Source organism: Tigriopus californicus, chromosome 7, assembly GCF_007210705.1.
Source record: "Tigriopus californicus strain San Diego chromosome 7, Tcal_SD_v2.1, whole genome shotgun sequence".
In the NCBI taxonomy this organism is placed as follows: domain Eukaryota; kingdom Metazoa; phylum Arthropoda; class Copepoda; order Harpacticoida; family Harpacticidae; genus Tigriopus; species Tigriopus californicus.
In genome coordinates, this window is record NC_081446.1 from 2,382,716 (window position 1) to 2,410,220 (window position 27,505).

Below are 27,505 nucleotides of genomic sequence, written 5' to 3' on the forward strand. Positions count from 1 at the left end.
ATTTTCGAAGTAATATTCTCATCGATGCCACATAGTAACATATTGAGTAACGCAATAAGGAAATCTGTTTGCTAATTGAAGTACAGTAAAACGTATCAACTTCAAACGCCATCACTAATGTAGTATGTACGTTTCCCAGTTTATGGGCGTGAGTTTGCGCCTAACGCGACGCATAGAGTTATTCAAAACTGGTGAACAGTCTGCATGGATACGCCATAAGGCTTGTCAAGTGAACGCGTTCATAAGCAACTGACGTTATTCTGTGAAGTAAAATCAATGACAACATGCCCAGCCGAATTACACTGTGCATGCATTGAATTTTGACATTTATTTCATCTTACGTGCTCGTCTAATCAAATAGCATTGTGGCATTGAGCCAATTTGATAGTGTGTTCACCCAATTACACCAAGCATGTTCATTTTGTAGGGTTTTGCAACACAGCTCACTCAAAATCATTTAATTATTGAAAATTCAATGGGCGGATGGTGCGAGTTGATTGTGATGTTTGTCTCAGTTTTCCCTCCCCAAAATGCCCTAAAATCAGGGTGCCGGACCCCACATTTTTCTTTGAATTTCCTTCACTTGACATATCCCATTGCGCCATCCTTAGCACATTTAGGTCTCTAAATGCAATTCAAATTTCTGAGCTGCAGTTCTTTTTCCGGGAATTGGACTTTCAACCACTGATGCGATAGATACCCCCAAGGCTATCTGGATTGTGCCTTCTTTCAATAATTTGTTGTTTGGAGGAGCTGCTTGATAAGAGCGTAATAAGGATCAGTACACAGAGATGATACTCCTGTTATGGTGAGCATGAACTTGCTTTTTTGCAATTCCATGCCTTTTCATACAGATTCCCTATTTTGTCCAATACATATCGCAAACCGATTTGGTTTTTTTTTGCATAACTCATAGAACCCTAGTGATTGAGGCAAACAAATTTAAGAGAATAAGTAAATTTGTATCTAAACATTTGTTTGGTCTCACGTCACCAATCAACATATGAAACTTATCAAGAGAAAGTGACATGTTGACATCCTCAGTTTCCTCTATACTTACTAACATTGATTGAATTGGTAACTTGAATAAAAAATCATTTAATGACAGTAATGGAGTAAAGACGTAATAATAGGCTGTGAAGGCCTTTGATGCAACGAAATAAAGTTTAGGTTGGACTAGAGGGCTTGTCTTGTCTTGTGTGACTAGCCCTCTAGGTTGGACTGGATAACAAAACAAAGGTGAAGGCAGGCTGCAGCCAGGCACGAATGCTATGGATACGGAAACCACCACATGGGGTCGTTTAAGGGAAAAATGAAGCAGAATTCTAGAATTACATTTAATATATTTTTGCAGGGAAGGAAACTGTCTGCAGCTGAAAAAGGATCCAAGAGTTCATATTAGGAAATTTGAAACCAAGATTCATAGTTGCGGTTCAACGAAAAAAAGATCATCGTATTTCTTAGCTTGACGTTATTTAGACAAGACATGATGACATTATCTGACCTGTAGCCTACCTCAATGAATCTTAATGCCAAACCTTTGTTTATGATCAAGAGATGGCTCGTATCCTAAAATGCAGACAAAGACACTTAAAAAAAATCTTCTAGTTTGGGTAGCGGTCACTGACAACAGGTGGGCAACCATCAATCGGCTGTACTAGCGCTCACGGTTTCATGGTTTCTCATATACTTCATTACAAGACAGATATCTTAAGAAATTAAATCAAATCATTGGTATGCATTCTTGAATTTGCTAATCTCACCTTCAACACCTTCCTTTCAATGAGGACGGGTCCTAACAGAGGTCTTTTAATGTCTTCTGCTCTTTGACCTCGGTCAATCCATTAGTTAGGCAAAATATGTTTGTTTAGATGAAATTATCAAGCATTTAAGATAGAAAACGTCATCTAACATGAGGCTATCACTCAGCCCATAAATAGATTCAGTTTCGCCTCAACAAGCACCCACAGAACATCATGAGGGCTGCTCTTCTCCTTACCTTTGCCCTTGTGAACACGGCTTTGGCCCTCCCATCTCATGGTAAGCATTCAATTTATCAGAAACTGTTGAATTCATTTCCTAGTTTTAGAACTATTGCTTTTTTAATAGAATTCACCCGTTGGGGAGCCAAGCAAGGAGAGTCCTGTGTGGGCCGATGTGAAGAGGGTATGTCAAGTAATGGTGAAATGCCTCGAGTACCAATCACGTTATTTTTGCTGACCTTTTTATACAGGCAATGTAATTGGCGCTCCTTGTGAGTGTAACGCCTCTTGCACCCAATTTGGAGATTGCTGTGCCGATTACTCCGATGTTTGTCTGTCCTGCAAGGATCGTTGTGGCATCAGCTACTTCCCCAAAAACGAATGTCAGTGCAACACAGAATGCCCTGAGCACGGAAATTGTTGCGACGATTTCAATGAATTGTGTGGAAGTGGAGATTTCACCACAAACCCCAGCACTGGCGGAGGAGGTACTAACAAAAAACAGGCCTAGGCCTCCAACCAATGTGTATTGTTGTTATACGAATTTGAATGCCCGTCAGATTTGAGTAACCAAGAGTTGAAGGATCTTTCCGAGAGGCTCATCAAGTTGGCTGCCAACTCTGGTCTGGCCGGGAAAGTGGTAATTGATTACCAGGGATCCACCAGTGAATGCAGCACCAGTGATCAAGCTCCTAACCCGTAAGTTTTTAAATCATGACCTATCAGGAAAGCGTTTTGGAGTATCACGCTTGGACTTTATCTGGTATTAAAAACGGACTAACCAAAGTACTGAGCGTCCAAGTCCTTTAAAACTCGTCTTGGGAGACACAACCTTCTTTTTGGTTGCGAAGCATGCTAGGGTTCCAAAAGCATACAACTATTCCTCACTTAATTTGGTCAGAACAGTAAAGCAAATCATATTATCATGCAAAGCAAAATATTTCCATCGATCCAATTCCATGCAGATTGTTTACGACCTTTGATGAGTCCATTTGGGAATATCCTACCATTGCTCCCTTGAAGAAGATGTACGACAACTACATTCCTGCCGTGACTGGCGCCGAAGACAACACTCCCGAGGAGCAAGCTGAGGAGAATGAGTTCTTGGACCGAGTGATGGAATCTGAAATCATGATCGAGACCTTCAATACTTTGGTCACTGCTGGTGTTTTCACGGGAACTGCAGAGGAGTTCAGAGCCAAATTGTACACGCTTTGGTTGGAAGGATATGACCGTGATGGTACATCTGCAACCGTGGTTGGATCCAGGTAAAGCTCTCAAGACATAGCCAAGGAGTTTTCATCTACAATAGGCAATAATAACACTTTACATTCTATGTATACATTGAAAAAGAAATGGCCAACGCAATTTGAATTGAGAGGTCAATCTTCAGCCTATATCTTATCAATCTAAAACGCACCTATTGTGCATGAGTAATTCAATTTGAAGATTGGAGGGCTTCTTTTTGTTATTCCATTAAATTCGTATATTGTCAATAATTCATCTTATGACGGGGCTTTACCATTGACACAGAGGCAGTAACTTCCATTTTTGGGATTGATATTAAGGAAACTATGCATATCATTTAAGTTCAAATAATTGCATTTCAGTGGATTTGAGCACGTTTTTATGGGCGAATTGAAGGGAGGCAAGGTTTCCGGATTTCACAACTGGCTCAAGTTCTTCTTTGAGGAGCAAAGTGGCAACATTGACTACTTGGGTTACCTGACACAATCTGCTTTTGGATCTGTGAGTATTCTAAAACTAATGCAAATATTTGCAAGACTAATCCGAGAGTTAGAATAGTCTCGAAGTGGGTTTCTAGAATATGCTCTGACTACAAAAAGTATTTTGTCTTCTTTCATTTACTTTAATACCTTGTAATTGACTTTAAAGGACGGCCAAGGTATCACCAACGTGTTCAAATGGAACGGTGACATGAAGTGCATTGGCTCCATGTTCGTTGGAACTCCTCCAGAGTTGGATCTGGCTATGTACACCGTGTGCTTCTTGACCCGAGGAGGTGGCAAATGTACTTTGAGCTACAATGATCAAGAATTCTACATCACCACTTATGACTTGCAACAGAACGGAAAGATTCATATTGGAACCGCTTATCCCGACTTCACGTAAATCTAGGATATGTTAAGAATCTTGAGTGATCGTTGCAAAGAATTGTTCTAAAAGGGTTATTAAACACTCTACTTAAGTTCATGCGTCTTAACTTCATTCCAAGCCAAAAAAATGAAACGGAGAAGTTGCTTAGAATTGGGGTAGTAGGAAAATAATTTCTAGTATCGAAATCATACTAATTTGGTACTTTTTTCGAAAGGGGAAGTGCAATTCCGATATATCTCAAAAGAGTGCAATTGAAACGGCCCCTTTCATACCTTTTACTAGAACTGATGCATTCAATATGCCTGAACTGCAAACTTTCAAACCAGTGCTGCCATGTTTGATCCCCATTTGGTTTTTCTATCTATCATATGTTAATGAATTATCATCAAGGTAACGGGAAGGCATTTTTTGGTTAGGTTTTTCATGGCTTTTCAAACCGCTACAGGGACTGAAATCATGGTAACCATGGTGGCGGAGTGGTCTAATGTACCCGAAAGAGGGCGTGGGTTTCCATCCCGCCCTCGGAGAAAACCTCGTGCAGTGCACGTGTGGTGTTTGTGTGTGGGTGAATGAAGGGGAATTGCCATTCATCATTCACTCAATAAGGTTTGGTTTTTTCACTACTTTGGTAAGACGTAATTACTTTAAAACCTAATAAGTTTTTTGCTCATTTATGTTTATGTTTAGCTTTAGCAGTTTCTCTCTGATTTGTATTGTAGTATTTCTAGTTCCAAATTGTTGTGTAGTTCTTTAGTTTGATTGTATTGGTCCTTGACGGTTAGAATTTATTGTTCATTAGTGTATTGATTTCATTTTTTGTTAGACCACTTTGTTGAGTTTATTTCTGTGTTTTTGTGTTGTTTTTCTAGTTTACACGTGTTCTTGATTCCTTGCTTTTCTCTGTCCCTTACTTCATGTTTGCTATCTCCATCTTAGATTTGTATGTTTAGTTTAATGTGAAGTAGTTCATTCCTACTTTGCTTCGTTGTCCTGCATCTCAGGACAAGATTGCATAACCTTTCAGTTTTCTTCTTTTTCTTGGTCTCTTGATTTTTTTCTGCTCATAGAAAGTTACTACTCCTGCATTTATGATTGAAGCTATTTGTGGAAAAGTCATCAATGAGGCTAGACAATGTTTGGACTTGGCCTTAGTAGGGAAGGATGCTTCCGTAGTCAATAAGCCCTTTATTATAGAGGCTTTAGTTGCTTGGGTCAATGAAACCAGGGTGCTGTTTAAAGAACAGGCTCACCCACAAGTTATAAAGTCGACTGATTTTACCAATGTAGAGGTTTAAGTGGTATCTCCTCTTGAAATAGAGCACGAAAAGACAGTTGTAGAGAAAACAGTCTGTCCTGTTTACCGGAAGCAGCCTTGTCCTGAAGAAGGAAAAGGCTGTAAGTTTGGCCACCCTAAATAGTGTCAAAAACTTCTCAAGTTCGGTTCAGGGCAAGTTCCTCTCTTCACTAACGATAGCTCACGTTGTTCCAATTTTCAAAGGGGGAGATAAGTCGCATCCCCAGTAACTATAGGCCGATTTCTCTCGATTCAAATATTGCAAAGGTGTTTGAGAAGATCATGAAGTTCAAACTTGTTGAATTTCTTGATATCCATGAAGTCCTTCCTCCAAGCCAGCACGGGTTCCGAGCACAGTTTAGCACGGTTACCCAACTGATTGAGCATTTACTGTAGAGCAGGTCATTGAGGGACTGGAAAGGCATGAGTCAGTTGATGTTGTCTATCTTGATTTTGCCAAGGCCTTTGATAAAGAATATCATGGCCTTTTGTTGAATAGACTCCATGAGATTGGGATCCAAGGCAAGGTTCTCAATTGGATAAGAAGCTTCATTTAGGATAGGAAGCAAATTGTTAAGGTCGAGGGATCCCTTAGTGACATACATGATGAAAGTCAGGTGTTCCCCAGGGCTTCAACTTAGGGCCCCTCCTTTTTATAATATTCGTTGCTCCGCTTTAAAAGCTTAATATTTAGTCTTAGTCTCTCTTCTTATGCGGACGATACAAAGTTAGTTTCTGGCAGGAATGGCCAGGATTCCAGTAGTGTTGCAAAGGACTTAGATCGAATCTACTCTTGGGTAACTGAGAGTAATATGGCCCTGAACGGAATGAAATTCCGCTCAATGACCTTCGGGTCAACTCCTTTGAATACTCCACTCGTAGATAATGGAGGTAAAGATATTGAGCACGTCTCATCTATGAAAGATTTAGGTGTAGTCCTCCAAAATAATGGAAAGCTCGATGAGCATATCTAGTTGAAGGTAGGTAAAGCTTTTCAAATGTGTGGTGGATATATCGTACGTTTAAGTCCAGAAATAGTATCACGATGCTAACTTGGTACAAGTCGATTGTTCAACCCCATCTTGAATATGTTTCACCCATTTGGGCTCCAATGAGTTCAGCAGGTTTGTAAAAGCTTGAGTAGGTCCTAAGATGTTTTACTAGGAACATCACGGGAATGAGAGAGCTCGTCTATCGGGAGTGAGTGGACAAGCTGGGATTGTACAGTGTCTAGAGAAGGTATGATACGTATCTGATACTGTACGTCTTCAAATGCATTCATAAGCTTTGTCCCAACCCAGGATTTAGGGTCAATTCTAGTGACCGTAGAGGCTTAATGTGTGTTTTGAGAGCACCTTCACGCCCTCGAGAATCTAGGCTAGTTCGAACAATGAAGTCCACATCTGTTCTTTCTCGGGCTCCTTCATTGTTTAATTTGCTTCCCTCTGATATTCGTAGGGATTACGTAGGCCTTGTTAATCCGGTTAAGTCAGACTTGGACAATTTTTTTAGATAGCATTCCAGATCAACCCTACGTACATTCAAGGACTAGCTCGGTCTGCCAACTCAAATTCGTTGGTAGACCAAATATCATATAAAGATTGAAAGGTAATAAATAGACAAATTATAACCTTTCATTTTAATAGTACTGGGAATTACATTCCCTGTAGCGGTTAGAAAAGCCCGTGAAAACCAAACCAAAAAAAAAACAATCCCTGGAACTTTTAGAATGAAAGATTTTGATTCTTTAATAATTACCTCTTAATCTTTACATGATATTTGGTCTGCCAACGTATTTCAGTTAACAGACCTTGAATGTGGGGTTGATTTGGAATGCTATCTAAAAATATGTCCAAGTCTGACTTGAAAAATGCAACCCGATCAACAAGCCCAACGAATACGGTATTAGAAGAAAGGACATTACGCAATGAAGGAGCCCGAGAAAAAAGATAAGTGGACTTTTCTTCATCAGTAGCCTGGATCTTAAGGAATGCTTTTTAATGAGAAGTCTTCATAGAAATTTAATTTTTTGCTAATGTAAAGGCAAGACTCAATCCAAAGAGCAAGAGCATCTTGCATACCAATAATCAAACAGTTGAACTTGAATAACTAACTGAACAAAAACACTTCTTTTTTTCACTTTTTTAAATTTATTTTTGATTTTTCGGAACTTATTTTGGCCGATTTTCATAACTTAAAAACAACTATTTTGACCAAAATAATAAACTATTTTTCCGACCCTTATTTACCATCAGTGATTCCCACATGATGTTCCAAGAACGTAAGAGAGGGAACATCATCATTGAAGGTCTCAAACAACAGCTGTTTTTTTCCAATCCAAATGTAAAAGATATTCAAGACATAAGTGAGAGGAGAATGAGTTGAGTATACGAACAAAATGACCACACACCACAAAGCATGAAGCAGCATTTCAAGGAATCTTAAGGTTCGTATCAGGCTTTCAGCGTAACAACTTATGTTCACTACTGCTGAATCTCTCAACTTATTCATATCCCAAGGGGTTAGGTTTTCGGCGTGACAACCTCATTGTCAAGTCTCTCAACAGACTTACCCCACCCCTTTCCTTTCCCCCCCATTCTTCCCCTCCCACTACTCCAACTTCATCCTCAATTCCTCTAACCTCTCTTCTGCCCAAACTTTGTAGCCCTAATCCCCTCTCTGGTCGTCATGAGCCCAACGCATCTTTTAGATCGTATGTTCAGGTGGCGGTCAGAGTTCCTTCTCCAATTCTTTTACCCTCTCCTCAAAGGTTTTCTTATCCTCCGCCTAAGATGAGTTTTGTCCAAAAGCAGGATTTTTTAAGGTTAGAAGGCCTAGTCAAAGATTTGATAGCACTAGTCCATCGAAGGACAATAAGCCCGTAAAAGGGCTTTATCTGAATGTGCATTGTCTTATTTCCAAAAAGGATAGCACCAAAATCAAGGTTCTTGAGGAAGTAACTTTAGATAGGCAGGTTTCATTCATTTCCATGACAGAAACCTGGCTTCGACCAGGGGTCTTAGATGAAGAGCTGGCCATAGTTGGTTTCAATTTAGTTCGTTGTGATAGAGTACGCCCTGACAATCCCATTTCTCCGCATGGAGGCGTATGTTTAAATGTTAGGAATGACTTGCACATTCCCCATAGGCAATAACAGCTTGTTTTCATGGGGCCCAAATTTCTTGTCGGGGTCAAGGGTTTTCCAGGTTAGGGATCAGCCCACCAGTATTGGTCTTATGAAGTGGCCTCAACAGGGGCAAATTTCATCCTTGGAAAGTAATCCAACTTCAACAAAGGCACCCGGGTTATTGGCAAATAAAGCAGTCTTTAATTTTACATGTCGTCGAATAAGAGCTAATTATTTTCTCTCTCACATACCCAGTCCACTGCCTCAGTGTCATTTGTAGGTCATTTTTGATTTGATGTTCAGTGTGAAATAAATTCCAAGTTTGAGCAAAAAAGAAGTCTGGCAGTTTTTGTTGCCAAGCTTGTCGAACTAATGGCAAAGCTGCATGAAGAATCCCTTCCCTCTGCATTTTGAGATTGAAATTGGTCACACTCTTGGGAATGAGGTCTTTTTGGCAGCGAAATACATAGCTTAACCGTTTTCAGTAACTTTGAGGACATTAAGTTTTTTGAAGTAAGCACCCGTGCGAGCATTTCTCTTTGACATTAGTTAGTTAGTTAGGACAATAGTCCTATTGAAATCATCTATAATTTTAATTATGTCAGTTTCACATTCTCAACTCAACTCTCCTTCACCAACCATCTCAAATTATCAATAGTCAAAGCCAGAGCCAGGATCGGATAAATTTGCAATGGACATCCCATCAAGAATCTTCCCCTTCCAATATTCTTCAACTCTTCCGGACCTACATCACTCCAATTTTCCTTTACGGTCTTCACCCTTGGCTTCCCAACTCCGCTCAATCCACCCTCAAATCCGCCGATGTCACCTACACCAAGTTCCTCAAGCGATACCTCTGCGTGCCCCAATATGCCAACAATGCATGGACGCATTTTCTAAGCGAAACCGAGCCCCTCACCATCGGGCTGGCAAGGTTAGTGTCTAACAGCGTTGGGAACCTGACCTTTCCGGAGGTGATGTCAGGACACAATTTGTCCTTCCCGGTCAAGGACTTGCTAACACCTTATTGTCCTTGGCCCGACATCCCTTCGGAGTATTGGCGGTCACGTACCTTTGTCCGTCTCCCGGCCAAATGCCACCAGCGATGGGAGTCGACAAACGATCTGTTCAAAGTGGCCCATCCACTCTACTGCAATAACCAAGATTTTCATCACTTACCCTACCTACCTGTCTCTGTACTATCTGAAACTCACCTCTTCCCTTTTTTCATGTGCACTGAACCAATTCTAGTCATCTCTGCTGTGATATCACTAGTCGAATGTTTTATCGTTTTACCCCTTTTAGTTTCTTCTTTTATATATTCTTATCTATATTTGTGTAAGTTGTTTACATACACAATCTTATTATTTTGCGAGTTGACATGACCGAGAGTCGCAATAACAGATTTATTATAAAAGTCGGCCTGGCAAAGTTCAAGTTCAAAGATGAATACTGCCCGTTGATTGTAGATAAAGTAAAGGAGCTAGACGTGCCTTCAATTCTGAAACAGGAATCTTCCATAGATGCAGCCATTGATAGATTAGTTAATCCCTGAAAGTGTTCCGAAAGGTGGAACGCAATCTACAATTCCGCAGTTTAGAAAGCAATTGTTCAAAGAGAGTTTCATAGCAGGAAAATTGATAGCCTTCAAAGACAATTGAATTTGATTCAAGGGAGGATTAAGATCATTAAGACCAATTGAAAAGGGAGAGTAAAGTGGTTTAGGAGGTGAAGTCGAATCTGAAGACTTTTTTCTCTTATGCAAACTCTAAGAGAATGATGAAACACCCTGCTGGGCTTTTTTGAGGTTGATGGAGAAGCCATTAACAATGTAGATGCTATGGCTAACATACTTGGAGATCAGTTCTCAAGAGTGTTTTCAACCCCACTGAGTTTTGAAGCAACAGCTCATTGTTCTGAAGATCAGTCTGTTGAGATTGACAAGGTTAGTCAATTTGAGCACTTAGATGATCTTGTAGTCACAGACCAAGATGCTTTAGCGGCCATCAGGGACTTGAGACTCTCGAGCTCCCCTGGCCCTGATGGTGTTGCTCAGTTGCTGATGAAATGCTCACTGGTTCTTGCTCCTGTTTTCTTGTTCTTGATGCGTTGCATCTTGGATCAGGGCAAGTTTCCATCTTCACTAAAGTTAGCTCACGTTGTTCCAATTTTTAAAGGGGGAGATAAGTTGCTCCCCAGTAACTACAGGCCCATTTCTGTCACTTCGAATACTGTTTGAGAAGATCATGAATTTCAAACTTGAAGAGTTTTTTAAAGTCAATGAAGTCCTTCCTCCTAGCCAGCATGCGTTCCGAGCATATTTTAGCGCAGTTACCCCACTGATTGAGCAAATAGAACAAATTATTGAGGAACTGGAGAGACATGAGTCAGTTGATGTTGTCAATCTTGATTTTTCCAAGGCCTTTGAGAAAGTAGATCATGGCCTTTTGTTGAATAAACTTCATGCCACTGTGATCCAAGGAACGGTTTTCAATTGGATAAGAAGCTTCATTCATGATAGGAAGCAAATTGTTAAGGTTGAGGGATCCCTTTGTGACCTACATGATGTTACGTGACATCGTGATGTCTTCCCCAGGGCTCCATATTAGGGCCCCTCTTGTTTATAATATTTGTTGCTCCGCTTTAAAAGCTTAGTATTTAGTCTTAGTCTCTCTTCTTATGCTGCCGATACAAAGTTAGTGTCTGATCGGAATGGCCAAGATTCACAGACCATATAATGACTAGACCTCGCATAGCGCGAGGAAAAATGCGAACATTTGCCTTCATCAGCTGGTAGATAAATTTTGGTGTACAGTGACTCATGCTTTTTCATCCGCCAGCGTGTCCAGATTCAGAGTGAGCTTGTCACTGATAGCGTTCGTTGAAGGCCCAGCGATTGTAGGTCGTTACTACTGATCAGGCAGTCACCCTCCTCTTTTTTGGTGTACAGAGTTGTTGACTTGAAATCCACTTTCCTCTGCACTGATGTCGGGCCAATGCGACATCTAGATCTGTGCCAAGATTCCAGTAGCCTGGCTAAGGACTTGGATCGAATCTACTCTTGGGTAACTGAGAGTAAGATGGTCCTGAACGGAATGAAATTCCGCTCAATGACCATCGGGTCAACTCCTTTGAATACTCCATCTGTAGATAATGGAGGTAAAGATATTGAGTAGGTCTCATCTATGAAAGATTTGGGTGTAGTCCTCCAAAATAATGGAAAGTTTGATGAGCATATCCAGTTGAAGGTGGGTAAAGCTTTTCAAATGTGTCGTTGGATATATCGCACGTTTAAGTCCAGAGACAGTATCACGATGCTCACTCTGTACAAGTCGATTGTTCAACCCCATCTTGAATATGCTTCACCCATTTGGGCTCCAATGAGTTCAGCAGGTTTGCAAAAGGTCGAACAAGTCAAAAGATGTTTAACTAGGAACATATCAGGAATGTGAGAGCTCTCATAATAAAAAACTACTTATTGCGAGATCTTTCTCATTGGATCACAGTTTTGCTTTTACAATGTTTACAATATATATATTCATTTCGTCCCATTCTGGGTCCAAAAATGTTTTACTAGGAACTTTGAGGGTATGAGAGAGTTTTTATAATGGGAGAGACTAAAAAAGTTGGGACTGTATAGTATTCAGAGAAGGTACGGTACGGAAGGTGTCAAAAGCATCCTTGAGCTTTGCCCCAACCTAGGTTTAACGGTCAACCGCAGTGATCGCAGAGGCTTAATGTGCGTTTTGAGAGCACCTTCAAGCCTTCAAAAATCCAGGCTAGTTGGAACAGTGAAGTCCAACTCTCTTCTTTCTCGGGCTCCTTCGCTCCTCAATTTGCTTCCCTCCAATATTCGTAGAGATTACGTAAGTGTTGATCCAGTAGCAAGTTATTGACCAAAATTCCTGATCAAATTCGTTGGGGGATCAGATATTATATAAAATTAGTAGATGTTCACGTTTTAGTCTTTAGTGAAGTGCTGGGGATTCCATTCCCAAAGTAACGGTAAGAAAGTCCGAAAAAAATCAGCCCGTTTGGTTCAATAAAGATTGTTCTCCTGAGTGGCGACCTGGATACGTTGAAAGCAAAGACAGTTCGCAATATTAGCAATATGCATGCATGACATCAAACCGCGTTTCCGAAACATGCCTCCTCCAGACTCAGTTGGAATGCTAGATAGGATTGAGCATCAACCGATCAATGGTCCCGGGAATGAAACACGTTCAAGAAGCCAAAGATGAACTGAGAGGCGTTTCTCGCGGTCATCCAAGATTGATGCTCCAATATCTTCAGGGGGATCCCCCCCGATCCCCCCTTCTCACCGGACGTCAACTTCACTGAAGAGGAGGGGGTGGTCGACGACGACGACGACGACGAAGACTCAGGAAGGACAGGCAACTAAAACACAACACTATCCGGATTTTGTTTGCGCCTGAACTTTTGGGAGGAGAAAAAGGGCCTTCAGAAGGGGCGTGTTAGATTTTGGTGCAATACTGTGCCAACGACACCTAGAATGTATCACGTGCAAATAAGGAGTTGCCGAACAAACAGGGATTAAAGAAAGAAAGCAAGTATAACAAAATATATCACATTTCTGGGATGAATATCATTTGAACATGTCATCTCCAAAACTTAGATATTGTCGGAGTCTCTAGCGATTACTCATCAGATGGGTTGATTTTGAAAATTCTGGCCCGTAACGGTACAAAATTGTTCTGCACGAAACCTAGTATTTCTAAATCCAAGGTTAAGAGACTAATTTACAGTACAAATATTATGAGCTTTAGAGTCTGATCATTGTATCCGTATTATTATTCTTTTTTGGTGAGTAAATGAGTGATATTTAAAGAAGTTTTAAGGCCATATGTTTTAAGCGTCTCATGGTGAACGCCTACACATATTCCTCACTACTGCACTGTGAACAAAGGAAACAAACCAATGCTATCACATGTCTGAAAACACCAGTTTTCGTCTATCATTCTGACCGTAGGAAGTTCAAGTCCAAATCTAGAGAGAAAACCAAGCAAATGGCGCGATTCCTGCCCTTGGCCTTACTGGTCTTTTTGGCTTGTCGGACCTTTGGGGTACCCTCTAACGGTATAGACTAATAACATATATATCTTACAAATGATAAAGCCAACACACATCTTTGAACAGTGTTCGCTTAGACTTGCCAGCTCTTGAAGACGGTCTTCTCCACTATTTCTTAAACAGCCACCAGTTGTGAAGGTCAATGCGAGAGTAAGTTTATCCGAGGATCCTCGTGCCAATGCAATTCAATGTGCTCTAAGTTTGGCGATTGTTGTCCGGATTACACGGACGTTTGCCTTTCTTGTCGTGGACGATGTGGGGCCGCTTTCATTCCCCAAAAGAAGTGCCAATGTAATACGAAATGCCCCAAGTTTGGAAACTGTTGCGACGATTTCACGGGCCTTTGTGGAACAAATAATAGAGCTACAAGTTCCTCGAATAAAAAGAAGGGTTTGTGCCTTTTGAGAACCGTGCTTGGAGGTTGAGGGTACAATAAATTATTCTCGTTTTAGGTATGAGTAACCGAGACTTGAAACAGCTTTCTGAAAAGCTCTTTAAGTTGGCGGCAAAAAGTGGAATCTCCTCCAAAGTCAGGATGAGTAGTCAAGGGCTCACAAACATGTGTAACACCACCGACAAAGCCTCACGAAAGTAAGTTTGAAGAATGCGAGCCTCTTGAACCGTCATCATCTTAAATGCTTTCCTTTTCCAGCTTACTCACTACAATGGACCAAAGTATTTGGCAATACCCAACCGTTGCTGCCTTGAAGAAGATGTTTGACAACTACAACCCAGATGTAACGGCCACTGAGGATAACAACCCCCAAGAGCAATCCGAAGAAACTAAATTTCTAGGCTTGACCATGGAAACAGACATCATGAAAGAGACTTACAAGACCTTGCTTGACAAAAACGTGATCAATGGAACCATGAGAGAATTTAGGACTTTGCTTCAGTCCTTGTGGTTCAAGGGATATGATCGGGATGGAACAAAGGCTAAAGTTATTGGATCAAGGTTTGTATGAAAACAAGATATCTTGTCTATGTTGAGTAAAACGTGTTGTCGATTACTTAATTTTCAGCGGGTTTGAACACGTATTCATGGGTGAATCAAAGGGCGGGAATGTTTCTGGCTTTCATAACTGGCTCAAGTTTTTAGACGAGGAAAACAAGGGTCGCATTGATTATCTTGGTCATCTGGCTGACGCTCAATTTAGATCGGTGAGTGCTACTAAATTCTAATCATCGACTTGACATGACGTTAACCTGCGATTTATTTGACCAGAATTTCCAAGGAATCACCAACGTCTTCAAATGGAATGGCCAACTGAAGTGCATCAGTTCCATGTTAGTTGGAACACCTCCTGAATTAGATTTCGCCATGTTTACCACCTGTTTCTTGGCCCGACGAGGCCGGAAATGCTACCTCCGCTACAACGGCAAGGACTTTTATATCACGGCCCACGGCATGAAAATCAACGGCAAAGATTACATTGGAACTGCTTATCCCGATTTTCCATAACTTCCAATTACATTATTCATACGATTGTAACTAAAACCGCATGTTGTCTTATGCTAATTTGAAATTAAAAACTTTGGAAAGGTAAGGCGACCAAGAATTTCGAGAGGTTGGGTGAATTTTGATTTGAGATCACGCTTTGTTGACATTTGTGCAGCGTGACCGAATTCGCGAAAATATTCGAAATAAGAAAAATCGTAAATCAATCTTGTAACCAAGTGTTCAACATTTTTTAATGATTATAATAAAACCACTTAACTCTAAAAGCTTCATAAGTCTCTTGGAGGCTATTTTAGCACTAAAATCGGACTGAAATTCAATCTAGCCATCAGTCAGCTTCGGTGACAGAAAGCGACCCTGGTTTGAGACTGAGGTTCCAAACATTTCTGGAACAACCATAAATCTGGCACAGCTGCTGACAGTGGTTCCAAGGTTCATTGTTCCATCACATTTTCAAGGTCTTCAGAAGAGAAAGGAAGCTATTCCGAGTCAGTCGCTGTCTCATCGATTGCTTGCCATTTTCTGCCAATGTAAAATCTGTTGACTGTGTGTAGAAACCCGAACACGTGGGTTCTTTTCGTTGACCCTAAGAAGAACACACTAATCAAGTAGGGTTGGTAACTGGTTAACCAAGATGGCGGCAGCTCTGGCCACCAATCCGATCCTTTTGGGTTATCCAGATGAACTGATTGGTCCCGAAAGTGCACAACATTTAGACTTTACGACTAGCAAAATTGGCGGAAAGCCGGTGAGTTCCCTTGTTACTTCTGACAAAGATGCGGTTGTTATAGAAAAATCCTGATTTTTTTTTTCTTTTTTAGAATTGGCCACCGAATGCGAGCACTCAATTGGATTTGAAATGCCATTGTTGCGGTCACACAACGGTTCTTGTCACTCAGATTTATGCTCCTCTGGACGGTTCTGTCTTTCATAGAACTTTATATATGTTTGCCTGCCTCTCCCCGGGTTGTTGGAACAGATCTGAGAGGTAACGAAATCATGGATTGTGCATATGTGTGTTTTTAGAAGTTGCGTTAAACTGTGAAGTGCATAAAATTCGATTTCCGTTGTAGCTGGAAATGCATTCGGTTACAAATGGTGGATCCAAGCTATAACGTCACCAAAGCCGAGGTTTTGCCCCCCGTAAAAAACACCCAATCTAGCTTATTCTCAGAATGTGACGACTGGGATGACGATATTGAAGAAGAGAATGGGAACGTGCTTCCTCCGAAAGCAAAATTTCTCGAGCAATTCGATTCCCTTACTTTGTCAGATGATTCTCACCATCGGTCGCACTCTTCGCCGAGTAGTAGTGATGATACCAGTGAGATTGGCCCGGAACCCGTGGATCCAAATGCTAATGCCAATGCATGTATCCAAGGAGCAGCGGCCATGACTCCCGTGGATGATGCGAAAATTGGGTCCATGGGATCGGCTGAGATTGAGGCAGACCAGGACGGTACGGACATGATCGCCATTGACACTCCGGAACTAGGGGATGTGAATATCCCCAGACTATTCCAAACGGCTACAACCAACGACAACATGCGGCAAAGAAATGCGAATACCGAATTTATCCCATATTACTTAGCCGTGGAAGAAGAAGCTCCAGGTCAAGGATTGGACTCTCCAACTCTCACAGAGCACGAGCGCCAGCTTTTATTGGAGTATAAGGCCAAAGAAGCTGCCAGTGGGTTGAAAGAAGTGTCTCAAAGGACTAGAAGCACCGGAAATGGGGATAGGGATGGATACGAAAAGGTCCTACCTCGGCATGGAGATGCTTACTTTCACAAGTTTATTAGCGTCATCCAGCAATGTCCTGGGCAAATTTTGAGGTAAGTTATGATGGCCTTGAGAAACAGACAGTTCTCGATGATTTGTTTCAAAATGACCTTACTCCTCTCAACTTTGCGGGTACTCAGTTTTGAAAAATTCATCGTAATATTTTTGCATCGCACTGAAATACCTCGATGCCCTCGAAGTTTATAGCACCCTTACGCTGCATGCACGAAATATGTTTTACGTTCTGCACTTCAGAGGGCGCTGTGCCATTCAGCATCCACCAAATAGAGGGCCGATTGGGCCAATTCCTTTTTATTGCACTATAATGTTGTTGGGTTTGTTTTTGGCTAATTCTATCAAAATTTAGTGCCCCGAGTCACATAATGTCTGGAATAGAAAATGCGTTCAAGCCAAGGCAAGAGCAGCTTATTTAGCAATCTACCGTGCCTCTTCCCGTTTTTTTTTGGGCCGTGTGACGTAGCAAATAAGGGCTCGTATTGGAATCAAGGTGCTATGAAAGATAGGCATACCAATTTTTTACACGTGTAGTATCGCATCCATAGTGCTTCAATATTATTCAAACATGAGCTCAATTATCAACAAAACTTTGCTGCCAAACTGTGATGTATTTAACCTTCGAATCATCATCGATTTAGACAAATGTTGTCACAAAATTTTCAAACATTTCCCGTTGTCTTCTAATCAAATGCACGTGATGGATATCTTGTCGTTACATTTCGTCAGAATCAAGTTCCAGCATGAGCAAACGGAATGAGCAGAAAGTTTTGTTTGCGGTTGGGATATGTGAATCCACTCTCTCATCATTCGGTTCGTCGTGCTTGTTCCAGGTATTCACGCGATCCAAAAACCGAACCTCTACTCCTTCGCGAGCACCCCCGGCCATTGGGTCTTTTGAAATGCTCCCATTGTGGTGACAGAATGATCTGCGAAGTCCAGATTCTCCCAACTTTGCTTCCTGTGCTTCATCTCCGCTCGTCTGTGGCGGTGTACGAACCGGATGCCACCACAACCATCTCTTCTGCGTCCTCCGAGGCTTTGGAGTTTGGAACCGTTTTGATCTACACATGCCGCGCCAGCTGTTGGGAGACCAGCGATGATAAAAGCTATCGATTGGAGCACGTTATTGTCCAGGAAGAAGTTATTTAGGACCGGTGGCAGTCTGGTAGACCTTGACGGTCGGTGGTCCAACGCCGCGAAATAATCAATAAGTGTAGGATAGTTGTCAAAGGATAATAAGGATGCACTTCCCCGGAATTCTGGGACCAATGAAGCGCAATGATGAACGAGTGTTTCCAACAAACTTTCGAGAAAGCATGCTTTTAGACAAAGTTTCATGTTTGCTCCCCTCAAAGAAGACTTGCCTGAAGGTATTTCTTTAGCTTTGAAATGGAACAAAATGGGTGCGCAGGTCCCTCCAATTTTCTAACATTCCTAGCACAAAAAATGGAGAAGGTTTTGCTCCTTGGGAACCCTCAAGTCTCCAGAGCATAAGCGCGTTGTCAGTCAATCTTTCAAAATGCCACACAAAAAAAAAACAAGTCGCCAACACACATATCTGATCCTCCCCAGCACACTGCATAATACGCTTCTATACGTGTACGTATGAAAGAATGAGTGAGACAAATACATCGAAATAACATTATTAATCAGGCAACATTCCTTTCCGTGGCACTCGAGATATCCAAAGTGAGTTTTCGCTGATCGTACTTCCGAAAAAAGCGCTCGATTTCCTCCAATGACACTTCTCGATAATCCGGGATCCATTCCAAAACAAATCCGTACGTGAGGCCTGAAACCACGGCGAAAATGGTACAAAACCCAGGTACACCAATGGTGTCAAACACTGGCCGCATGGTCAACGTGAAGACCAATCCCAAGATCCACCAAGTGCTCGAGACAACGGGCACGGCCCAAGGTAGAAGTGAGCCCGGAATCAGTTCCATGGCTAGAATCCAGGCTAAGGGTCCCAGACCCACTTGGAACGACAGAAGGAACACGGCGGACGCCACAATGGCTGTGTACTTGACTTGGAACAAGGTGATGTCCGGTTCCATGTGGGCCAAGAGAGCCAAAAAAGTCATGGACACCGCCATCAAGGCGGTCGAGATCAAGAGGAGAAGTTTTCGTCCCAAACGATCGATGAGGAACAAGGGAATGCATGGAGCGAGGACATTGCTGATAAGGAGTAGGTTCCGTAGGTCTTCGTCCAATTTGGGAACACTCAAGTGAAAGTTGGTGATGAAAAGGAACGTTATGGGTAAGTAGCCACAAGCCACTGATAGGATCAGGATGGTGACGGACGTCAATAGGGGTTGGTAAACCGATCTGAAACGATACCACCATTTTCATCAGAATGCGAGGATTTTCGGAGGCCAGAGCTTTCTTGTCCTTTTCATCAAGAGACCAATTTTGGCCATGGTTTTGCTTAGGTTGAAACTTTTCGGTGTGAACATTCCCAACTCACTGCCATTTATTCCAATCAAAAAGAAATTCTCTCCATCATAATACTTTTCATTTAGGCTGGAATATTCACGTCTCTAGTCACGGACTTCTGGAAATATGGACTGCGAACGAGCTTCCCGGCAAATCGGCCAGCTCTTGGTCATAGCCACTCTGAGCCACTTTTCGAATTAAAGTAATAAAGTAAGAAACGTAGATCTCTTCAATTAACGGTAGGTCAATTTTATATCATTTACATGCAAAGTCGATCGTTTAAAAGTTATGTGGTCGAAAGCTCATGTAGCTGACCAAGAGCAGGCCGAAAATTCAAATTTTATGTAGTGTTTACTACATAACTTTGAACATGCCTCCTGAGTTCCCTAAGCATAGATTTGGGCTCAAAATTGGCTGAGTTCATCTATTCAACAAGACCTTGTGGTCGTATCAAGTGCTTATTTGGTATAAAATGAACGGTTTAGGAGAAAGGATATTTTTGCTTCCGTTTGCAGTCCATATCTCTAGAAGTCCGTGCTCTAGTACGCCATATTCTCTATTCTCAAATAACGTACGACGTTTTTTTTGCGAATGTATTTTGTCATAGCCGAGACCCAATCGAAAATTGCACACAAGGATACCAATAACTCCAACCTCGTCACCAAGTTCTAGTCCTCGCAATAAGGATTGTCATGGTCATCGAAACAGCCCCTAAAGGATGTGCCACCAAAGCAAGACCCTCAGATAGAAATTTGCCAAAGTAGTTATTGTTGCTTGAAACAAGCCACACATGGCCTAAAACAAATCATTCGCTAGGGCTATGCATTCCGATCAAACAGAGAGACCAATTTTTAGACTGTTAGAGTGTGGTCACCAATTAAGTTGCAATAGAAAACGCGGCAAACTCGTTATCATTCTCCTTCCTTTTCTATGGTTTAGTAGTGGAACGACTGAATGGCCTGGTTGGTGGCCATCATCGCAAATTTATTCCCAGAATGAAAAATAACAATTGATTCAGAGCAGACGAGTTTGTAGGGTGAAAATTCTTGGCCCAAAATCTAAGGCTGAGGGTTTAAAGTATTTATAGAAGTTAATCATGTTGGCACATCCCTCTCGGTTTTCATTCATAAATACTTGGTCATTTGGAATTTTAATTTTTTTTTTTAATTGAAGAATTACTAGAGCCATGATCACCGGTACATCTTTTACTAAAAATTTCTGGCCAATCATTTAATACCAATGAACTCTTTTGCGTCAAAAACAATACAATCAGCTGTTTGATATCATGATGAAATGAGCCCACATGCTGAGCTTTTTCACTCGTTCAGCTTCATGACTTTGCCCATTTCCCTAGAAACAAAATTTGGGAAGTGGTTGTTCCATGCTTTTACATTGAATTCATTGGTGCACAGGGAGAATATTTTGTGGAGAGTTGAGCAGTAGCTTCTCTATACACTTGGTGAAGGCGATGCTTTGAAGTTGCACCTTGCTCGCACTTCTTCACTGTTTAATATGGCCTAGGAGTAACTACCGTTCTGTTTAGCCAACTCTTTGATCCCTCGAAACTTTCAAGTGGAATTTGGTCGATTGTCATGGACCTTGTTCAACAGCCTTGAATACGAACAAGTTGTACGTCGGACACCGTTGGCAAAGGCTGAGAGCCAGAAAGCCGAAATAATTACCACATTAACTTGAAGATAGATCTAGAATCAGTATTTTCACAAATTTTACTTGGATCTGACCGTTTAAATGACAAATAACGCCGTAAATGGCACACGTCAAAATTGCCTCAATGATTTTTATCATTAGGGCATCAAGGGCAGATCTGAAATCTGGGCAGACTTTGAGACGAAAAAGAATTAAGGAAATTGTATGATTTTCAAAGAACAGTTTCCAAAACTTGGGGAACAATTTCTTCCAATAGGCGTTTTAAAAAAAGGGCCGCATTTTTCTTCAATGTTAGATAAGTTTGCTTTTGTTACTCACAGTTGTGAAAACCAACCGAATGGACAAAATAAATGTAAAAGCTTATTTTTGGTGTAATCCGTGCTTTGGTCACGGAATTTGAACTTGAGATTAATGTTTACAAGATCTTCAGCCTCGTATCATATTTTGTGTCACATAAATTCTCGAACAACCAATTTAAGATTAACATTTTTTCGTACGTAACGACATTCAGCAAGTGTATAAACACCTTAATTCACATTAGGGCTGCTCAAAATATGTCAATTCAAATTTTCGCTTTTTCTTATTGTTTTGCAGGTTTTTTAATTTGTGCCTTTTTGTGCTCAAAAGGCAAAAAGCTGATTTTTTTCATCATTGATTTGCTACTTTTGATAAGTACGTTGGAACAATTTTTCCTTTCTTGTTGAATGCTGCGTCCTTGCTTTTTTTTGCTTCCAATTGCCCTTTTGTCTTTTGTTGCCAGCAACACTTTGTTATTGTTTAATATAGGAAACAAAACGAAAAGCATCTGCATTTTTAAGTGGATTTTTCCAATTCCAATTGGATTTTTTGGACACCGTTGCTGATCATTCGGAAAATCCTGATGAAAAATGGTATGTTATATCCTTTAACATACGCTTAAGGAATGTTGTAAGCACAAGTTTTCTAATGGAATAATTTTGGCGATTTATTTATCTGATTTTGAAATTTGATAACTTTTCATCGATTAATTGTTATGTGTTTCTGAAAAGATTTGACTCCAGGTCACATTTCGAAACCTTTAGAATGATTTATCACAACCACTTTCACAATAGCTTTCAAATTTGAATTGAAGATGCCCAAGCCACGACAGACTATACCACAAGGAAAACAATTGTTCGTACTATTCTTTAAGTGTTTTAAAGCATATTATATGCCTCTTTCATCTGTTTGCTAATTCGCTGTTCATGTGTAATTGATCCTCTTGATATCATATGATTTCATAGCGAACCACCTTTAAGTGGGTCAACAATCTTTAAAGTAAAGTAAGAAACTTCTGCGCTCAAACTCTCACTTCGCTTTCTACGTCTGTATTGAAGTATGCATCTACTGTAGAGAGTTTAGCTTCAGTGATACTCGAAGTTTAGTGTCAAATGTTCAGCCTGATTTAAGCCCAAAATCGAATATCTAGTTAGAAGAGACGAGACTCTGTTATTCTTTATGTACCTGCGTAGAAGGTCGACATAATGTTTCATAGGCGCTGAATTCAAACATTTGAAGGGACGGCATAATATGCTTTGAATCGAGCATTTATTTGGTTCAGCTTAAACGGTGAGAGTGAATGAAATGGAGTCGCTTTTAAAAAAAAGAAGCTCGCCCAAAATGTGACTCGAGACTGTCATAAAATCGACGAAGCTGTCAAAGAAATGTGTCTACCTTGTTGAATCGCATGACATCTATCCACTCGTGAAGGCACAAGACGACATTGAGAAACAAATTTCCTTCTTCTACACAGGATCTTTTTTCCGGGTTCTTGTAAGATTTGTTAAGGTTCGTACTTGAAATTGGGCATTTCATCAGAATAATACTGCAAAGGCTTTGCATTTTGGGGGTTGCCTCTTGCACAATAGAGCACCTTAAGAGGTGCATTCTGTACTTCCGCCAATTACTTTTTCGTGATTGCTTGACCGAGCAAAATGATGAGGTCACATGTAGTATGTCACGGACAGTGGTGAGTACAATTAAACCAAAAGTTAGCAACGTTAATAACTGATCCTTATTTGAATAGTTGATTTTGCCAGTGTTATCATTAGTATAGTCCAAAGTTGCGGAAGTTTATATTCAACCACCAATTTGGCATAAATATCAATATGACATGTCGTATGACTTAAGGATAAATCTTTAACCGCAACAACAATCAATAGTAGGCAATGTAAACCAACAAACATTATGCCTCAAAGTAGCAAAGTCAAGAAATAGATGATGCTCTTTACTTTGAATTGCCCAAAAATCAGCAATTCTACTTGAAACGTTTAAAAGATAAATGGACCTAAAATTCATTCTAATTACCATAAAAAAAGGTACGGGAGGTTTTCACTGAAAATGGCGAGAAAAAATCCATGATTTTTTTCCTAGACATAACTTAGTCATCGCGACAGGGCAAGTGCAAATTTTTTTTATAAAAAACTATTCTATAGCGGATGAAAGAAATAGGTCAAAGGGTAAGCATTTGACGCCCACCTTCGAGTACATTGGTCAGATTTGCCCCATTTCGTGAAAAAAGGCAAGACGTTGTTCTGAGCTTACATCGCCTGGAAATAATAAATAATGTCTACCTGGCGGTTCAGTTAGAAAAATCATGATCCGAAAAATGACTCCAGATAGGCCTTCAAACATGGACCTTTTTCAGTTGTGGCAGTGCTTTGACAAAATCTAAATTCAACCAACAAACGTTGGTGGACATTAGTGCGGCGAGAAAAAGTAGCCGCTCAAGTGTCAACATGTAAGGAAATATGAAGCTCACTACCTCAGAGAAGTGACTCAACCCGTACCAGCCTCTCGAAAGTCCATGAGAGAAACACCCTAGAATGTAAATTATCTATGTTGTGATGTGATGACGTTATGAATGTCGGTCTAGTCGCCGCATCCCATTCTGATTTGCATTCAAGTACAAATTAAGGGTGGTCCCACCTATCAATCAAAAGGGTATGAAAACTGTTGTAAAAACAGTAACATCAGAGGTGTTTTTATTGGTTTTACGAGCTAGAAAATTGGGCCTACCTTTCGAAAATTGTTAAGGCTGTGTAAATAATGTGTCAAAAAAGCGATTCCATGATAGTTTGTAATGTGAACCGTGTCATTTCTATTCTCCTTTAGACCTCTTTAGGAGATGGAAGTACGGACGAGCTCTTCCTTTTTACAAGCCATTTAAAAAGACAAGCCACTTCTTTTCAATGAGCTGCCCCTTTCTGCCCTTAAAAGAGTTCAATCCAATAAAATGAACTAAAAAGCTGGGATTGCTCCTCAGAGGCCAGTTTTAAAAAGGAAACTGCATTCAATCGTCTCCTCAAGGGTCAGCGTCAAAAAAGAGACCCTTCAATAGTGCAAGTCCACAAAAAATACCAGACTTTGTGGCAGAAATCTTTCGGAGAGATTCGTGATAAAAGGAAAGAAAAATCGCTCTTAATATCGGCTTTGGTAGACAACTTTTGACTCGAGGGCATTTCAATCAGCAACTAATCCCAGCTAAACGGGCCGACAAGCGGAGAACGTCCGTCCGTACGTCCCACAGTAAGTACGCTCATCCGGTTCCCATTGGGATTACGAGAGCTAACACCCAAGCCATCCATCCCCCCCAAACCCGTTAAACCAGACTCGGTTTTCTCAGCACGATTGGCCAACATCAAATATCCTGTTACTCGTTTGAAACGTGACGTCATCCAATCACGGTGGAAAATATCACCGAGTCCCCGGATGATCATCAGAAACTTTTCTTCTCCCCTACCTGCTCTTTATCAGTGAATTCAGTCGCTCTCGCCGGTTGAAACTCGGTGTTGCGAGAATAGAGAGATTGTGAGCCAGTTCTTCGTATTCGAAGCCGATATCACTGCTTTTCCCGCGCAACCATTGAAGTGCATTCACACATTTCGAGCGCTCCACTCGGTCAAAATGGAATCTGAAACGACAAGTTCAGTGTAAGATGATAATGTAGGGCCGGTAAGTCTAGTGGTATGCAGGTTGGTGTCGGGATTGAGCACAAATGCAAGAAGTCCAGAGGCTAACCATAAAAATACTTTTCCCCTATTGTTGCACTTGAATATCCTTGGCCGGAGAGTTCCCGTTTACTTTCATAAGGGATCGGCTTGGGTAAGATTTATTTATGTCATTGTTGTCCCGAGGTCTTGCCCACAAATCAAGGGCACATAGCGAGAGAGTCGAGAATACCTGGCAAAGAACCCAATGGAAAAGAGAGAGAGAGAGGGAGAGAGGAGGAGGACAATCCAATTTGCTTATGGAGAACCCCTCCCTAGAAATTGGTCGGGGGATTGAACGTGGTTCGCCTAATCCACTTATGTATTGTGGAAGCATTTACAGAGTTAAGCGTACCTACCTTGGCGTTTCTGGATGAGCGAAACCACTCGAGAGGAAATTCAGGATCAGAGCCACCAAGTTAACAATGGCTAAGGCTTGAACAACGATCACACTTGACAGAAGATGGGCTAACAAGATGCCCAAGTGAACGAGAATGTAGCTTAATATACCAATGGAGGCTCTTCGAAAGGCCGACAAACTTTCTGCAGTCACAATCTGGAACGAAGTTTCAACCAGGGATTAAAATACCCGTCATTCAATTGACTCCATTCCATGCAAACACACACCTGTTGCAATGGGACGTGTATTCCGATAGATACTCCGCATAGTACTTCCGCCACGTGGACCATCCACCAACTCGTGGTGCTGAACAGTATGAGCAGGGATGACAAAAACTGGAGCACCGCCACCAAAGCCAAGAGTTTGACTTTGCCGAAACAAAGGCCAATGCCTAAAAGCAGGGAAGAGCCCAGGCCACTGAAGAAGATGACATGGATACTCCAATTGGGAAAAGGCTGCTCCAATGAGTAATACGGACTATAGGCCAAGTTAAAGGCTTGGAGTAGACCAACTAGGAACCCTGAGCAGACAGGGCCCAAATAAAGACAAACAATGACAAGATACTGAAATGAAACGGAGAGGTATATCAACCAATGATTAGTTGGCTTGACATCTCACGATGATATATCTTATGTGTGCTCTATTTTTAAGTAGCTCTTTAACTTTTGAATGATATAGGAAAAACACGGCGTATTAGGCTATGGTACTTGATTATTTAGTTCGGACACGCCTAAGACCAATAACATCATTTCTTACGAATTTTAGAGCGAAAACGGAATCCTTGGGTAAGATCATAACAAAGAAAATCACTAATTTTGTCTCTAATTGGAGAAATTACCTCTGAAAAATAGAAAACGCCAATAGACCGGAAAAAGTATTTGTTTCACAAGGGTTTGAGGAGTGATAAAAGGTCTTCCGTCGGACATACAACACACACCAGTTACGATTCGAAGAAGTGCCGGGGAAATGACAGCCATTGTAGTGCAAACCGAACAGAATCAACAATGGGATACTTCAGTTCAGGCTCTTACTCCAAATGTCGGGAACCTTGGTTTGCGTACCAACTAAGAAGGTTAGAAAAGTGTCTCCATCCTGTATTGAAAACCTAGACACCACTCATTCTACAAACATTACCATTTGCCAAGCCCTCTAAAGGAAATCGGTTCGTTCACAAAGACTCTTCTTGGACGAGAGGCCCAATTGTCCTCGACGTTAGGTAGGTCATTCTTTAGAAGCTTGTCAAACCTGCCTCCAGCTACAGAAAAGTAGAGTCAAGTCGAGAGAAACCATTGACGCAAATTCAGTCATTTCAAGTTGACGAAACAGATTCAATCACCGATGAAATGTGATCATGATTGATCACCGTGGATTTCTAGCTGTAGGTTTGCAGGTATCCATCAAAGTCCGGCATGAATATCCATCTCAATCCTATCTGTCTCTATGTGTCTCAAGTAAACACGGACTCACTCTGAACTGTAGCAATGGCTCTTTAGGAGTTTGTTGGTGGAACACGTGCTTATGTCTCCGTTTGATGTCTCGGGAACCATGAGACGAGTCGGATTCCCTGGAACTCCTTGTGGCATTCGTGCTGGTGGACAGGTCGGATTCCGCTTCACTGGAAATGTCAGAATAAATCGAGGTCGTCGTCGTGGGCTCAGGGCATCCAATCACCCTCTCTGGTTGGAACGTCCTTTTGCCGGAAAGAGACTCAATCTGTCTCAAATTTGGGGTGGCATATTCCACCGTCAAATGTGGATCTCTTGACACGGGCATAATTCAACAAGGCACTGTCTACGTAAAAACCATCCACTTAAGGAGGAGAGAGAGGAATGTCAGCACTTGGATGAAACTGCACATGCGTCTGGTTTCTTCGTATCTATCCACCATGACTGGGTTTGCACGAAAGAAATCTCTGGAGAGAGAGAGAGAGAAAAAAAGACAGAGATAGAGAAGGAGAGACGTGAAGACGACGTTCTCAGGAACGATTCAAGTCAGGATATTAACAAAGAAGTGAAACTTGACGCGTTATGGACACCCCTGCCACTGACGGACTTACTCCGTGCATGAACATTACTGTTAGAGAGGGTGCTGAAAGTGACAACACCTGATGTCCAGTATGTACA

General features: G+C 41.3%; 4 protein-coding genes across 5 annotated transcripts; 3 read left to right on the plus strand and 1 right to left on the minus strand.

The window, feature by feature from the left end:
- The first annotated feature begins 1,912 nt into the window (after positions 1–1,912).
- LOC131883177 (uridylate-specific endoribonuclease-like) lies at positions 1,913–4,196 on the plus strand. Its single transcript, XM_059230562.1, has 7 exons — positions 1,913–2,040; positions 2,110–2,166; positions 2,234–2,470; positions 2,543–2,681; positions 2,948–3,250; positions 3,593–3,731; positions 3,879–4,196. The coding sequence occupies exons 1-7, from the start codon at positions 1,977–1,979 to the stop codon at positions 4,113–4,115; spliced, it is 1,176 nt and encodes a 391-aa protein (XP_059086545.1). The 5' UTR covers positions 1,913–1,976; the 3' UTR covers positions 4,116–4,196.
- Positions 4,197–13,459: 9,263 nt separating this feature from the next.
- Positions 13,460–15,159, plus strand: LOC131882997 (uridylate-specific endoribonuclease-like). Of its 2 annotated transcripts, none has more exons than XM_059230318.1 (6): positions 13,460–13,618; positions 13,736–14,002; positions 14,065–14,203; positions 14,265–14,567; positions 14,635–14,773; positions 14,838–15,159. In XM_059230318.1, exons 1-6 carry the CDS (start codon positions 13,549–13,551, stop codon positions 15,072–15,074), a joined length of 1,155 nt encoding a protein of 384 aa, XP_059086301.1. In that variant the 5' UTR covers positions 13,460–13,548; the 3' UTR covers positions 15,075–15,159. The 2 variants fall into 2 exon arrangements, with proteins under 2 accessions (XP_059086301.1, XP_059086302.1); XM_059230319.1 differs by having other exon boundaries at positions 13,477–13,618; positions 13,679–14,002.
- A 258-nt stretch (positions 15,160–15,417) lies between these two features.
- On the plus strand, positions 15,418–18,520 carry LOC131882996 (programmed cell death protein 2-like). Its single transcript, XM_059230316.1, has 4 exons — positions 15,418–15,819; positions 15,893–16,059; positions 16,145–16,906; positions 17,702–18,520. The coding sequence occupies exons 1-4, from the start codon at positions 15,706–15,708 to the stop codon at positions 18,018–18,020; spliced, it is 1,362 nt and encodes a 453-aa protein (XP_059086299.1). The 5' UTR covers positions 15,418–15,705; the 3' UTR covers positions 18,021–18,520.
- Positions 18,499–27,337, minus strand: LOC131882990 (facilitated trehalose transporter Tret1-2 homolog). The gene is made up of 5 exons (XM_059230308.1): positions 26,850–27,337; positions 25,610–25,945; positions 25,342–25,538; positions 24,736–24,906; positions 18,499–19,199 (listed from the first exon to the last, which is right to left on the minus strand). The coding sequence occupies exons 1-5, from the start codon at positions 27,153–27,155 to the stop codon at positions 18,521–18,523; spliced, it is 1,689 nt and encodes a 562-aa protein (XP_059086291.1). The 5' UTR covers positions 27,156–27,337; the 3' UTR covers positions 18,499–18,520.
- Between the last annotated feature and the right edge of the window lie 168 nt (positions 27,338–27,505).

What these genes read in the sequence shown, in the direction of transcription:
- LOC131883177 (XM_059230562.1), top strand. Translation starts at nt 1,977, where the DNA reads ATGAGGGCTGCTCTTCTCCTTACCTTTGCCCTTGTGAACACGGCTTTG. An exon ending in GCAACCGTGGTTGGATCCAG is followed by an intron (nt 3,251 to 3,592) that starts GTAAAGCTCTCA and finishes ATTGCATTTCAG; the next exon opens with TGGATTTGAGCACGTTTTTA. An exon ending in CACAATCTGCTTTTGGATCT is followed by an intron (nt 3,732 to 3,878) that starts GTGAGTATTCTA and finishes TTGACTTTAAAG; the next exon opens with GACGGCCAAGGTATCACCAA.
- LOC131882990 (XM_059230308.1), bottom strand. Translation starts at nt 27,155, where the DNA reads ATGCCCGTGTCAAGAGATCCACATTTGACGGTGGAATATGCCACCCCA. An exon ending in AGCCATTGCTACAGTTCAGA is followed by an intron (nt 25,946 to 26,849) that starts GTGAGTCCGTGT and finishes GTTTCATTTCAG; the next exon opens with TATCTTGTCATTGTTTGTCT. An exon ending in GCTCATCCAGAAACGCCAAG is followed by an intron (nt 24,907 to 25,341) that starts GTAGGTACGCTT and finishes TTGTCGTTTCAG; the next exon opens with ATTCCATTTTGACCGAGTGG.
- LOC131882997 (XM_059230318.1), top strand. Translation starts at nt 13,549, where the DNA reads ATGGCGCGATTCCTGCCCTTGGCCTTACTGGTCTTTTTGGCTTGTCGG. An exon ending in ACCGACAAAGCCTCACGAAA is followed by an intron (nt 14,204 to 14,264) that starts GTAAGTTTGAAG and finishes TTCCTTTTCCAG; the next exon opens with CTTACTCACTACAATGGACC. An exon ending in CTGACGCTCAATTTAGATCG is followed by an intron (nt 14,774 to 14,837) that starts GTGAGTGCTACT and finishes TTATTTGACCAG; the next exon opens with AATTTCCAAGGAATCACCAA.
- LOC131882996 (XM_059230316.1), top strand. Translation starts at nt 15,706, where the DNA reads ATGGCGGCAGCTCTGGCCACCAATCCGATCCTTTTGGGTTATCCAGAT. An exon ending in TGTTGGAACAGATCTGAGAG is followed by an intron (nt 16,060 to 16,144) that starts GTAACGAAATCA and finishes TTTCCGTTGTAG; the next exon opens with CTGGAAATGCATTCGGTTAC. An exon ending in TGTCCTGGGCAAATTTTGAG is followed by an intron (nt 16,907 to 17,701) that starts GTAAGTTATGAT and finishes TGCTTGTTCCAG; the next exon opens with GTATTCACGCGATCCAAAAA.